The sequence below is a fragment of the Zalophus californianus genome, chromosome 1 (assembly GCF_009762305.2).
Source record: "Zalophus californianus isolate mZalCal1 chromosome 1, mZalCal1.pri.v2, whole genome shotgun sequence".
Lineage (NCBI taxonomy): Eukaryota > Metazoa > Chordata > Mammalia > Carnivora > Otariidae > Zalophus > Zalophus californianus.
The window spans coordinates 91,094,519-91,107,631 of NC_045595.1; the positions used below are offsets into that span (position 1 = coordinate 91,094,519).

The 13,113-nt window shown below is 53.4% G+C and overlaps 1 protein-coding gene across 3 annotated transcripts in view; it reads right to left on the reverse strand.

Moving 5' to 3' along the window:
* The window catches only part of KY (kyphoscoliosis peptidase), a 43,031-nt gene extending 37,307 nt beyond the window's left edge, over positions 1-5,724 (reverse strand). For all 3 annotated transcript variants that reach the window (XM_027586984.1, XM_027586983.1, XM_027586982.1), the window contains exons 1-2: positions 5,589-5,724; positions 2,551-2,613 (exon numbers count right to left, since the gene is read on the reverse strand). In XM_027586984.1, the coding sequence (XP_027442785.1) occupies positions 2,551-2,613; positions 5,589-5,724 (199 nt within the window). The remainder of the gene's footprint in view (positions 1-2,550; positions 2,614-5,588) is intronic.
* Positions 5,725-13,113: the final 7,389 nt, after the last annotated feature.

The following is a 13,113-nucleotide window of genomic DNA, read 5'->3' on the forward strand; positions in this document are numbered from 1 at the left end:
ACCCTCACCCTGTGGGCTGAGGTCGGTGGGTTGGCCAAGGGCTAGAAGCACTGTGTATGCCAATCCAGGGTGATGCTGCTCTGGAGCTCTAGGCCAGACTCAAGCGAGGACAGGGAGGCTGGCTCCTTCAGGCACAGCTGGCTACATCTCTGCTGGGCTGGCAGATGAAGGAAACAGGAGCCGGGGAGGGAATCCTCAAGGAGGACGATTGGCTGGCATAGCTGCTGTGGGTATTTATAGTCAGGGCCGCACAATTGGTTTCCCTGTGGCTATGGGGTGTCAGTCCCGGTGCTGCTAGGCAGACTTCGGCCAGGACCAAGGAAAGCAGCCAATCACAGCAGGGGAAGCCCGTTGCTGGGCAAGCTAGTGGCGTTGGCTCGGCCCAAGCACCTGCTGCTCGGAAAAGTCTGGAGCAGTCCAGGCTCCCCCCACCCTGCCAAGGCCCCAGCTCAAGGAGCACACAGGGCAGCAAGAAGGGGAACATGTGCCTTTTTGGATCTGCCCCAAGTTCAGCCACATTTGTGCACACACCACCAGCACAAGCCATCAGCTGCCTCCTCTGCAGATGAGAGGCATCCAGTTTCCAGGGCTGGGTGCCTTGGACACCAGCGAGGGAAGTATGTACCCAGAGTCTCACCATCAGAAAACACAGGGAGAATCTGTAATTTTAGTTTCTGCTGGCACACAAATGTGCAATTTGAAAAAAATAAATAAAATTTTATTTTAAATTACCTATATTGGCGGAGTGGTGCCACCCTCTCTCCAGGCCTCCACTTATCCGAAACTCTCAGTTCTCTTGGGTGGTTTTTCAAGAACTACTTTCACCCTCCTCCTTAGTTTTTTATTATTTTTTAAAAGATTTTTATTTTTTTAAAGTAATCTCTACACACAACGTGGGGCTCAAACCCACAACCATGAGATCAAGAGCCACACGCTCCACGACTGAGCCAGCCAGGTGCCCCATGATCCTCTTTATTTTGTTGTGTTTTTCCACTAACCTTCCCTCAAATCAGAGGCCCTAAAGATGGTGAAAGTAAGATAGGATAAATTCACTATATTTCAATCTTCTCCTAACGTAATAACATGGCTGAGAAGCCATAAGATAAATTTCAGACAACTCAAGATAAGCGAGCTATAACAAATGAAGATGCTGAGTCTCTTCTCTCCCACCTCAACCCACTTTTCCACTCACCTGCTCGTACACTGGCCAAGCATGCATATCTGCATTGGCTGCTATGTATTTTTGCAGGTGACAGGTTTCTGGTGGTCTGACTCTTATACTTCTCATGAGCCTGCAGCCTAGTTTCGCTAACTTTGGCATCTGCTTCGGTCCGGCTAGAGCAGGCACATCTACCATCTTATGACCCTAAAGCAAGGTTAAAGAAGCCATCCCACCATGCATGCCCATGTAGCCAGGACCCCAGGGGATGGTTCCCGGGGCAGGAGCCTGTCTTGGGTCTGATCTGTCCTTATGCATAGGGCAGGGGACACAGGAAAGCTCTTTACCTCCAGGGTGTTGAGATTCTATTGCAGTGAAAAGCATTATGATTATAATCATTGACATGGTCCCATCAGGGCAGGGGTTCTTGACTGTCTTTATCCCAACACCTAGAACCCCACCTGGCACCAAGGAAACACTGTAGACCTTTACTGAGGGAATTAATGAATGAATTTTCTTTTAGAACTTCATCCTTCCCTTTTGTTACTGTCAGGATGGCAGAGCATAGGTGTTTGGTCTCATTCAGTTGGGGTCCTGATTACCCATCTGCAGAGGGTCACACAGGTGGTTTCTTCACACTAGCATTTGATGAGCCCAGATCTGACTGAGTCCCCTATTGGGGTTTTGGGAGTGGAGGTCTGATTCTTACTAGAATTCTCACATGCCCACAGTGAAGCTTCACTGATGTTTTTTCTTGGAAGCTGGGCTAATGAGTCTCTGATGCATACAGAATAAGGCCTAGTAGAGTCCGTCCATGCATGGCATTCCCCGAGCTGTCCTGGGACTGCAGGGTGACAGACACCCGGCACCAGAGAAAGGAGGCTTTGGAAACAGACTTCGCTCAGATCTTACTATATTCTGGGTCCCCAGCCAGCTGGGAACCATAGCACCCCTCTCCCTAGGCTTGGAGTCATAATGTCCCCAAAGAGGCCACTGTCCTCTCTGTTTGAAAAAAATTTCAAAGGATGGATGCCCTGCCTGACGTGAGCAGCCCCACCTCCAGGGGGAACATGCTCAAACCTCGCCATGCCGAGTGATGATGCCAAGTCCTTCCCTATATGTAGCCAGTGAACAAGTGGGTGCTCAACTTTAGGGCACTGCTCCCCTCCCATCCCACAGCCTCCAGGAAATTGGGGGACATGATGCCAGGGAAAACTTTCCGGGGTCACAGTGGCCCCAGAGGCATGGCTGAATCACGAGCAGCCACTTTCTGAGTGGTTAGATATCTACAGCCAGTTTTCAAACATGTGAAATCGAATGCTTCCCGTCATTTTTCAATGTGTTGAATTACAGGGACTGAAAAGAAAAGAAAATGAAAAGAGAGAATTTACCATGCACGTCACTTCCTTCGAATTTCTGCCATCTCCGGATTCCATTTCCGATGCCCTGGAGTCCTATGAAATAACAGGGTCTCGCATGAGGGTCTCCATGATGGGAAGACCCAGGCCAGCAAGTGATGGGCCAGCTGCTAACGTATCTGGGTTGAGGTGGGGCTGGTGGAACCCGGCTCTGTCAGGATCCAAGAGAGGCTGCCCGCAAATGAGACGCACTTTAAAACATTAAAGGAAAATATTAAAACAGTAGTTTTCAAAGGGTGATGAGGTGGGTTATCGGGATCATCCAGGGAGAATTTTCACAATACAGATGCCCGTTTTTCACTCCACATCTCGGCCGCATAAATATGGAAGCATAACTGTGGAAGATGCTCACCATTCATTTTGCCTGCCTATTTCCATATGTGGGGAATCTCTCACTTTTAGTCATGACGGAAGGTGGAGGGTGGGCAAAGACGGTCTATCCGTATGGGAAACGCAAGTGATAATTGGCAAATTGTGAAAATTCTCCCTGGATGATAGCTCCTGATGAGGAAGGAGTACCGAGGGCCCCTTGGTGGCAACAGAGGTTTCCTTGCCAGACCAGCTCTGCTGGGCAGCCGCTGACGCTGTTCCTGGAAGCTCAGCCTCTAGCCTGGGTCTCCAGCTCTTGCAGTCACTGCAAGTCCCCCAGTCCCTTCCCGATGCTCTTCTTTTCTGCAGCACTCTCTGCAGCTAGGATCTGGGGCATACCACTCGGAACCCTCGTGGACTCACGTGTGGACTGGAATGCACACATCACACTGACTTGGGGGATGAAACCTGACTTTGGAGCTATTTTAGACTGGGTGCAGGCAGCTTTAGGCCACCTCCTCCATGGCACAGGATAGGAGGTGAGGGTGTCCAGGCATGCTTTTGAGAAGCACTGCCCAAAGGAGAATGGTAGGGCTGTAGAGGAAAGAGCAGAGAGCTTCTGTTGGCAGCCCAGATCCCCGGCACACACTGTCTTTGCCTCCTTGTCCCTCTGATTCTTTTCTGCCACAAGGACACAGCAGAAAGCCACCTGATCTTCACTCGGTCCTCTGCATTGTGACAGTAATGGAGGTCAGGCCCTCCTTCGCAGAGCCAAGGACCTGGGCTGGAGGGGAGACAGGAGGAGAGGCCTGGAAGAGGTGTGGGGGCATTTTGGATCTTGTGCCCCAACAGGAGGCCTTGGAACAAGCTAGTTTAATTCAGTGTTTCCTTGCCTTAGGCTGTGTGGGCTTAGTCGGGGGTCTCTTGGACATCAACACTGCCCAGCAGGCTTGGAGGCTGGTCGCTCTCCTTCTGCTTTGGTATAGAACTGTCTGTAAATAAGTGACACTAGTCTTTCCACTGGCCTGGTGTGTGGGAGAAACCTCCTTCAGGAAAAGTTTGGAGACAAATAGCAGAAAGGGGCTTGGCAAGCAGGGTCTTCTTTCCTTGTGTCATGGTCATGAGTGTGAAATGCACCGGTCTGGAGCCGTGTAGGGTGTATGCTAGGGATGGGACACCTCTGGTAACAGTGCTGATCCCTGGAATTTCTGGGGCTCCTCTGTGTTCTTCTTCCTCCCTTTCTAGTGTTGGAGCCTTTAGGAGAGAAACGATCAGAGTGGGGAAGGGAGGTGGGGACTCATAGGCTGACCCGGAGCTGGGCCTCGTGGGGGCCCTCTGGCCTTGCCACACGCTGGCGGAGGCCTTCTGGAGGAGAGGCAGCTTCTGGAGGAGAGGCAGCTTCTGGAGGAGAGGAGAGGCAGCTTCTTTTCAATCAAGGAGCAGGCGGCCTCTGCCAATTTCCTCATTACGCATACCGGGGTGGGCCATTTCCACCTCTCCTGGGAGAAGCTCTGAGAACGAAAGAACCAACTAACCCAAACAATTCCTGGCCCCAAATCCCCCTGGAGACAGGGAGTACCTGACAACATGTGCAGCTCTCCAGAATCTATTTCTTTCCCCTGCCTGCCTCCCCAAGAGGTCACCAGGAACTATGCGGCAGTTCCAGCCTGTGTGACTGGTGGGGGCAAAGCCAGTCATGGCACCACTGCTTCCACGTGGCAGGTGGAAGGGGGGGGTTCAATGCACAGACCTCCGTAGAGAGAAGAGCCAGAGGCAGACTCTGAGGAGCTCTGGAGCTGGAGGGCAGGCAGGAGGCAGAAGTCATTTTACCGCAGGGGCTGTTAAACGTCACTCCCAAAGCACTGGCCCATGGTCAGCCTAGCACAAACCTCACAGCAGCCCCCAAGAAGGCTCAGGAGGGCTTCCTCACAGACCTACGACCTGTTCCCCAACTTCTGAGGGGCTTATCTAACATCTGCTGTTCTCCATCTGTATTCTCTTCAGTGTGTCCTCTCTGGAGATTACAGAGGCCTGAGTGCTGCTTTCCATAATTGCTCCATAAACAGTCACTTCATTTTTCCAGTCTACCTTTCCTCAGAAAGTCTGTAGGAAGAGTAAAATTAATAGATCCGTGAGAGCGCAGAGAGCAGATTTTAAGCTGACCCTACCCAAGCCTGTGTGCCTCTTACACCACACTTTATGCCTTCCACTGTAGGAGGCTGGGAGAGGCTTCAAGATAGGGGAAACTGAGGCCAGGAGTTGTGCAAGGACACCAAGGGAGTTCCCCGTCTCAAAGTCTGATTCAGCACACACATTCCCCTGGGTCCCCTGCGCTCTGCAATGTGCCATGTGAGGAGCAGGCCTCGGCCACACAGGGGTCAGGCCTGAGGCTCTGGCCCCCTTCCTCCAAGGCATCTTCCAACCCTGTTGTGCACCCTTCAAAGAGTGGATGGGAGGAAGCCGGCTCCCCGGGGGGTGACGGAAGCACCGACTAGCCTGCGCGAGGAGTCAACTCAGGGCGATCACCCGGCTGCGCGTTGCCACAGGACGCCGGTGCCACCGCGCAGAGGCGCAGGCAGCGGTGGGGAGAGGCTCGGTCTCGCTGGCCTCGTTCGGGGACGCCCCGGGCGGCCGGGCCCCGGGGGGGGGGGCGAGGAGGACGAGGTGCGGGGGTCCGGGGGCGCCGGCCGGGCGCGCTTTACCTCCTCTGCGCTGCGACAGCGCGCGCGGGTCCGCCTGCCGGTCCGAGTGCATGCCCTGCGCGGCGCGCCGCTTCTCCGAGTGCACGATCAGCAGCATGTCGATGGACACGGCGTTGCTGTCCTTCTTCAGCTCCATGGTGCCGCCTCGCTCCCCGCCGTGGCGCCGCGGCCGCTCTCGAGGCTGCCTGCGCTGCAAATGGCCCCGTGCGCGCCGCTGGCCGGCGCGGGAGACGGCGAGGGCGCGGGAGAGGGCGCTCCCCCGCCGCCGAGCCGCTGGGCGCCGCGTTTCGCTGACTCTGCCAAACACGCCATTAGGGCCCGCCCGGGAGGGCGCTACCCTAATGAAGCCGCTCTAAGTCACCTTTGAAAGGAACTCCACAGCCGAGCCCTGACCTGCACCCAGGCCGCGGCTCCAGAGAGCCTCCTGCCCCGTGCGCTTGGAGCGCTCGTCCCGGGATCCAGCGCTGTTCTCCCGCTGGCCGGTCGCTGCCTAGTCTCCCGCCGTCTCCGGGGATTCCCGCGAGGGCCTGCAGCAGACCTCCTCGGGAAGCTGCAGCAAAGAAATCACTCAGCGCTGTCAACAGTGAAAGTCAGTTCTGGAAAAGGAAGAAGGAGCGCAGGGTGGCCCCACTCCTTCCCCGGGTGGATTTTGGAAGTTGATGGCCTCCTCTAGAAGAGGGAGATGGGCAGGGTGTTGGGGTCAGGATCTCTGCGATAACGGCTGCACCAGGCCTTGGAACATGACCACTGGGCATCCACTTAACAGTTCTTTCTGGCTTGTGGTGAAAGTCTTAACATCTCTGTTCCTTCTAGAAGCCTGGCTCATGCTTGGTGGGGAAGGGGGGGAGGGGCAGAGGAGGAGGTTGGTGCCCGGAGCAGCCTGCCCGCTGTGCTCAGGGAGCTGGACCTGAGAACCCATCTATTTTTAGTGGGGCCTAACCAGGCCAGCCAGCAGCGGCAGGGCCTTTGGCTCCGGGTCTCGGGAGTGTTTACAGCCGCATCTGCCTGGTAGCCCTTGGCACGGTGGGCCCACCCAACCTGGGCCAGTCCCCTAACTTAAGTTTCCACCATTAATAAATGCCGTGCACATGGAAGCCTTTGCTCTGGTACCCTTCCCATAGGAGTGTAATGACGCTAGGTTGCAGGGTGGTCCCTGAGAGCTCCTACCTCCCCCTTGGAGGCAGACTATAATGTGCTAAGTTCCAGTCCTAGCTCCACCACTAGCTGCCAGTGTGACCATGGACAAGCCATTTCCCCCCATTTCCCCAGCCCTCTCGTGGGCATAAAACAGGTTCTCACAGAGCTGTTGTGAGAATGACCTGCACTTGAGCTGCTTGGCACATGGTAAGTGGTCTCCAAATGGTAGCTGTCATTCATACCTCATTTTAAGGGTGAGCGAAAGGACAGGTGAAGTGACAAGTCAGTGATGGAGGCAGGGGCCACACAGATATACCTCAGACTCTGAAGGTCTTTCTCCACTGACTGTGACTCAGGGTTTGTCTGCCAGTAAAGGCCACCACCTTGTTGCGTCACCACCAACCCCTTGCTCACTGGGCATCTGATGAAAGGAGATGTCACTGGTTTCTGATAGTGTTGGAGTCCCTAGAGAGCTGAGCTGTGGGACTGATGTAGGTGGGTGACTCCCAAGGCAGGTTTCCTCATGCAGTGAGTCCTGTGCTTTACTGTCATGTTTACGCGTGTGCACATGTGCGCGCGCGTGCGCGTGCCCACACACACACACACACACACACACACACAGCTGGGAGGCTGGCTGAGCCCTGCTGCTCTCTAGATGGCTAGGAAAGTAAGGATTATGCAAAGTCCCTGGGGTTATGCAAAGTCCCTGGGGTCTTGGAGATTGCCCAGGCAGCATCCCCTCATCTGACCTGGGACAGCGTGTCCTAGCTTTTGAAGGGTGTAGGTCCCAAGAGAAGCTTCTGTGTAGCACCTCTCACTACTGAATGGGGCTGAGTGGGAAGGGCAGGGAAGCTGAAGCCCCCTTGCCTGAATTTGCATTCCCATCCTTCTCCCTTGTTCCCTGCTGGAGAGTGTCACTGTTAGGAGCTTGCTCACGTGGCATCCGTTTCCAGAGCTGCCCCTGAAGGAGGCGATGATGACCTGGGGATGTATCAACCAGAAGTCCAGGAAGCTGGTCTAGGGGCCTCCTGCCTCTCCAGGATGCCTGAAAACAGATCCTTTAGAGAGGGGCTTCTCGCCTGTGGTGCTACAGACATTTGGGGCCAGAGAATTCCTTGTTGTAGGGAGGTGTCCTGTGCATTGTAAGATATTTAGCAGCATCCCTGGGACCTACCTACTGGATGCCAGTAGCACCCACTTCCCAGTTGTGACAAGCCGGAATGTGTCCAGGTGTTGACATATGTTTCCTGGGGGACAAAAATGCAGGGAAAACACTGCTTTGGAACAAACCCATGAAATAGGGGCTGTGTCACTTTGGCTGTTCTGGAAAATGCTGTTGCTTCTGGGTCCTGATGCTGTCCAGAACCTGTACCCACTCCTCAGAGCCTCCCACCCACGGCTCTCGGTCCAGTGTCTGGCTCCCTGGGCCTGCACAGCGGCTCCGTGCTAGCAGCATGAGCAGAAAGGTGAGATGGTCTCCTCATTCTTCATGCGCCCACCCTGGCCTCTGTTGACCCCTCCTCTCATCCATACTACCTGTTTTGGCTGAGAGGGAGACACCACACCACAGGAAAGTGTTGGGATGTATCTGGAAAGTGGAGGGGGAGCAGGAGAGACTGAGGCTATGAGGTATCATTCAGAGCGTCTATGCCCTTGGAGGGCCTCCCCAACCAATGGAACTGAGAACGCACCCTCAGCCTGTGATTTACACCCTGGGTCCATCCTCCTTCTGTGGACTCACCTCTTCCTCTTGCCCTGCCAACTCACACATGCTGCAGCCACAGCCATGTCCATTACTCCCCAAACACATCTACCTGGTCTTTCGCCTTCGAGGCTTTCCTCAACATACCAGCCCCACCATCCTGCCACCATCTTCAACAACATGGAGCTCAAGGACTTCCACAATCTGACCTAACAAATTCATCCACATCCTTTTGTCTTGGGATCTGACAAACCAGGGGCTATCTCTATTCTTGGGCAGACCTTTAATTATTTTAATCACAATGAGTTGGAAATTTCAGGACACCAAAAGACAAAGAGCAGTCAAAATGGTTGTATTGTTGCCTTTTTCCTCCATTACATTAATACCCAGGCAAGTCCTACTGTCATCTACACTGTTTCTAGCCTTTTACTTGAAGATGGGATGCATCTGTTGTCCCTATGGTTCTGAGCCCTGAACTGTCTTGGAGATGGCGAGTGATTGATAAGGGGAGGCTTGCTTCTGGCAGATGAGGTTTTCACCAGAAAGGGTGTGTCCTGACTCACATTTTTGTTTTTCCTAAGAAATAGTGGTTCTTCGGGGACCACCAGTCCTAACTCTTTCAGCCCTCTAGAGATCCCAGGAGGTAGGTTTCTCTCTTCTCTAGAGAGATGTGATAGACAAAGCCAATACATGAAAGACTTTCAGGCAATTTGTAGACATGCATGGTGTTCTACATTGGTGCAGTGAGGGAAGGGCACACAGAAAGTGGGGCACCTCGGTAAAGAGCACAGACCATGTCCCAGCCTCTTCACGCCCTCGCTTCTGCTGATATAGACAAACTGTTATGTGGGGAACCAGAGACCTTTCCCAGAAACCTTTTTGGAAGCTGGTACTCACTTCCTGTGGTGCCTTGACCAGCCTGGCTTGGCTCGCTCCCACTTCTGAATTTGTTATTGCTGTCACTTTTTCCTGAAATGTGTGTTTAGACATTCCTGTCAAGTACAGTCTGGCCATCCTTTGAAGTCTGATGCTGGCCCTCACCTCCACCCTGAAGCCTTCCTAGTCACCCTGGTTCTTGGGACTCCTGGAGGATGCCAGCTCTCTGTGGTGCTTCTCTTTTTAACCATCCTCAGTTCCTTTTTTCCACTGGAATGGCATGGACATTTAAACGTTAATTTGAGGGGCGCCTGGGTGACTCAGTTGGTTAAGCGTCTGCCTTCGGCTCAGGTCATGATCCCAGGGTCCTGGGATCGAGCCCCACATCGGGCTCCCTGATCAGCGGAGAGTCTTCTTCTCCCTCTCCCTCTGTTTGCCACTCTGCCTACTTGTGCTCTCTCTGTTAACTAAATAAATAAAATCTTTAAAAAAAAGTTAGTTTGAAAAAAAAAAATACTCTTCCAAACTACCTCAGGTCTCTTCTATTTCATAGCAAAGTGTATGGTGAAGTCCTTGCCTGGCCTCAGACCATATTAAGCTCTTGGAGGGCCAGGTCATGGTCTTCCTCATTCCTGAGTCCCCTCCCACTCTCCTCCCCCCCCCACATGCTGGGCCTTCTATGTGTATTGCACACAGGAGGTGCTCAATAAATGTTAGAGTTAAATTGGGCAGAATGAACGCTCCCAGCCAGCCAAGACTTCTCCCTGTAGCCCGGAGGCGTAGCAGCCTTCCGGAGATTTATAGTGTTTGCTCCTTTCTCTCAGACCATCAGGGAATGGAAGAAGAGGTTAACTGAGGACAAGCAGCTCTAAACGCACCTTCTCCCACTGCTGACAGAACCATCTGGAGCATGAATTTGGGGGAGAGCTTGGTTCCAAAAGCACTGCTCAGTCCTAGGCAGCCGCCTCCACCCCGCCCCAAACAGGAGCCATAAGCTGTGACTTTTCCTTTAAACACAGTTCCCTTTCTCAGCCTTTCTGGCGGGTCTCTCCCTGGTCGGCCCATCAGCCCATTTCAGTATTTCTATCCGTGACGCCTTCATTGATTTTCCCTATTTTTCCTCTCCATAGCTTAGTACAACCCCATCTCCTTGTACGTCACGATGTGCAAATGTGGGAAGCACTACATCCCAAGTTCCGGGTAGTTTGAATTTTGAAGTCTTTATACACTATGGCATTCTTGGCCTTTTCCTGTGGATGGAAATGATGAGAATCAATTTGTCTCTCACCACCACTTCCAAAATATCTCTGGCCGTGCCAAGAGAGGTATCCAGTGGCACATGAAAGCCCATGGAGAGATTACCTCTTCAGCTTCGCCAAGTGTTTATTGCCGAGCTATTGAAGTGCCCCTTGCATATTCCTCGATCCGCCTCTCTGATGGAAACAAGAGGTCCTCGTGCGGACTTCCCGCTTCAGAGTCCATTCCTTGGTGGTCAGTGATTCCTATACTGTGGAAGCCTGCATTTTGACTTCCACAAACTCACAGAGTCCTCATGGTAGCCCAAGGCTAGGCTGATGCCTTTGTGCCCATTTTATTGACACTGAAACAGGATCAAGAAATGGGATCGCACAGTTTTCCCAGGGAGTCAGCACTGGCTTCTAGATGGGCCCAGGACTCCCGCCAAGCCTAACACATTTGCCCATTCTGCATGCTTTCGTGAAAAAGGGCACAGAGGTCTTTTCCACCGGTGGGCTGAGATTTAGGCCAGCCTCTCTTGCAGGGCCCAGGGCAGTGCTCTGAGTGACGGGTGTCCCCGGGGGAGAGCACTCACAGCTGGGTGGTGGGAGGGTGTCTAACAAGGTGGTGAGGAGAGTCACAGAAGACAGCTCTGGGGTGTCTGCACAAAAACGCAGGTGAAGTCGGAACAGCCTTTTGATCACTCCTGAAGATCCCTGGCGACTGTTGGCATGAGGTGGGGTGCCCTTTGGCCCCACACGGGATGGGCGCCGTGGCCTGGATCCCAGGGGGCACCAGGAGCCAGTTTCCAGTGTCAGTGCAGCCTCCAGGCTTGCCTGTCCCCGGGGCACAGCTTCTAATAGGAGCCACGGATATTTTTAGTCTCATGTGTGCAGGCGCAGGACAAGGAGAGCTGGACGGGAACAGCTATTAAGCCATGGTCCTTATTAAGTTGGGAAGGGTGAAATGAGGGGGAGGACAGGGAACCCAGTGGAACTTTTGCACATGCCTCATTTTCAGAGAACTCTTTTTCCATAATTCACCGAGAAAGATTGAGGTCAGGGTGATTATGCATAGCCCAAGTTAGAGAAATCTGAAAGTGGAACGTGCTCACCTCCTGCGGCCTGCAGGTCTCCTCTCAACAGGCCCTGTTCTGCCCTCTGGGTGACAAGGCTGAGCAGAAGGTATGTTGAGCTTTGGGGCTTGGCTATCAAGGCGTCCCGGGTGGGGGTGACTCAAAAGGACCAGACGAGAAGCCGATTCCCAATGAGACCCTTGCAGCCTCAGAAGATAGTTGAGCAGTATCAACTGTTATCCTGATTTCACAGATGAGGGAATGGAAGTTCGGAGAGGTGCAGACCCTTGTGCAAGGCCACACAGCTGGGAAATGGTGGAGCTGGGATTCAAGCTCAGTGTCCTAGATCAAGGTCTACCATTGTTTTCCAGTACACCCCTCTTTCCCCGAAATGACAGTCAGTAGTGTCTAAGACTCATTATCCATTTTATTTAACCACAAACATTTTTTTCTATGCCAACTCTGTGTCAGGAACTCCATCCTTGGGATGAGGCAGCGAGGATGATACAGTGGCTCTCAAGAGCTCTGGGCTTAGCGAGGGCGACATAGAGGCCACTTGCAGCCGAACCTCGGCACAGCCCGCGTGCAAGCTTGCCCTGTGGCAGACGCAGACCGGGAGGTGAAATTGAAATTGGCAAGTTTCCAGCCTTGGGTGCTGAGTGTGAGGACACTCAAAGCTCGACTCGTATAGTCAGTTCCCTTCTGTGCTGCATCGTCCAAGGATGAGACCAGTGGAAGTGGCCAGGGAGGGGCCGGGGTGCCCTCAGCCTTTCTCCAGTCCTGTGGCTCTGAGCACCAGGGTGCTGGCAGCCTGGGGGCAGGACTCAGCAAGCCAGCGCTTGGCAAATCTGCAATGAAGAGAGTATCCGACTCCAGCTGCCGTCAGCCACTCCCTTCCTTCCCCGCCACATCTTTACAGTGCGAGAGCAGAAGGAGACAGTGAAAACACTGAATAGGGATGAAAAGCATCGATGTGAGCTCCTTGGACCTTCCTGCCTCAGCACAAAGCCAGCCATGGCATGTGCTTCTGTCCATCCCTTTATCCATCCAACAATCCATGCTTTCACACACTCTCTCCTGTCGATCCATCCAGGCCATCTACCCACCCATCCGGTCCCCCTCTCATCCATCCATCTCTTGCTTAGCCATTCGTTCACCCATGCCACCCTCTCTACCCGAACATCACCCCTCTATCTCTCTGCCAACCCCACTCTCCTATCCTTCCCATCTAACTTGTCCCACCCATCCACTCATTCAGCGCTTCGCCCACTTGCACCTCTCACCCCATCCATTACCATTTCCTTCATCCCAGCTGGAACCAGACGCTGTGCTCCAGGCCTTGTGTCTGGTGTTGTGGGGACACAGAGATGAATGAGTCTCTCTTGTAGTCGACCTAGAAAACAGTGTGGATCCACTTTTGAAGGGAGCAGTGGAACTGAAGAGAGTCCTGGGGAGCTGAAGGAGAAGAGGGGGCTGCAGGAGGATCAACCAAGATACTT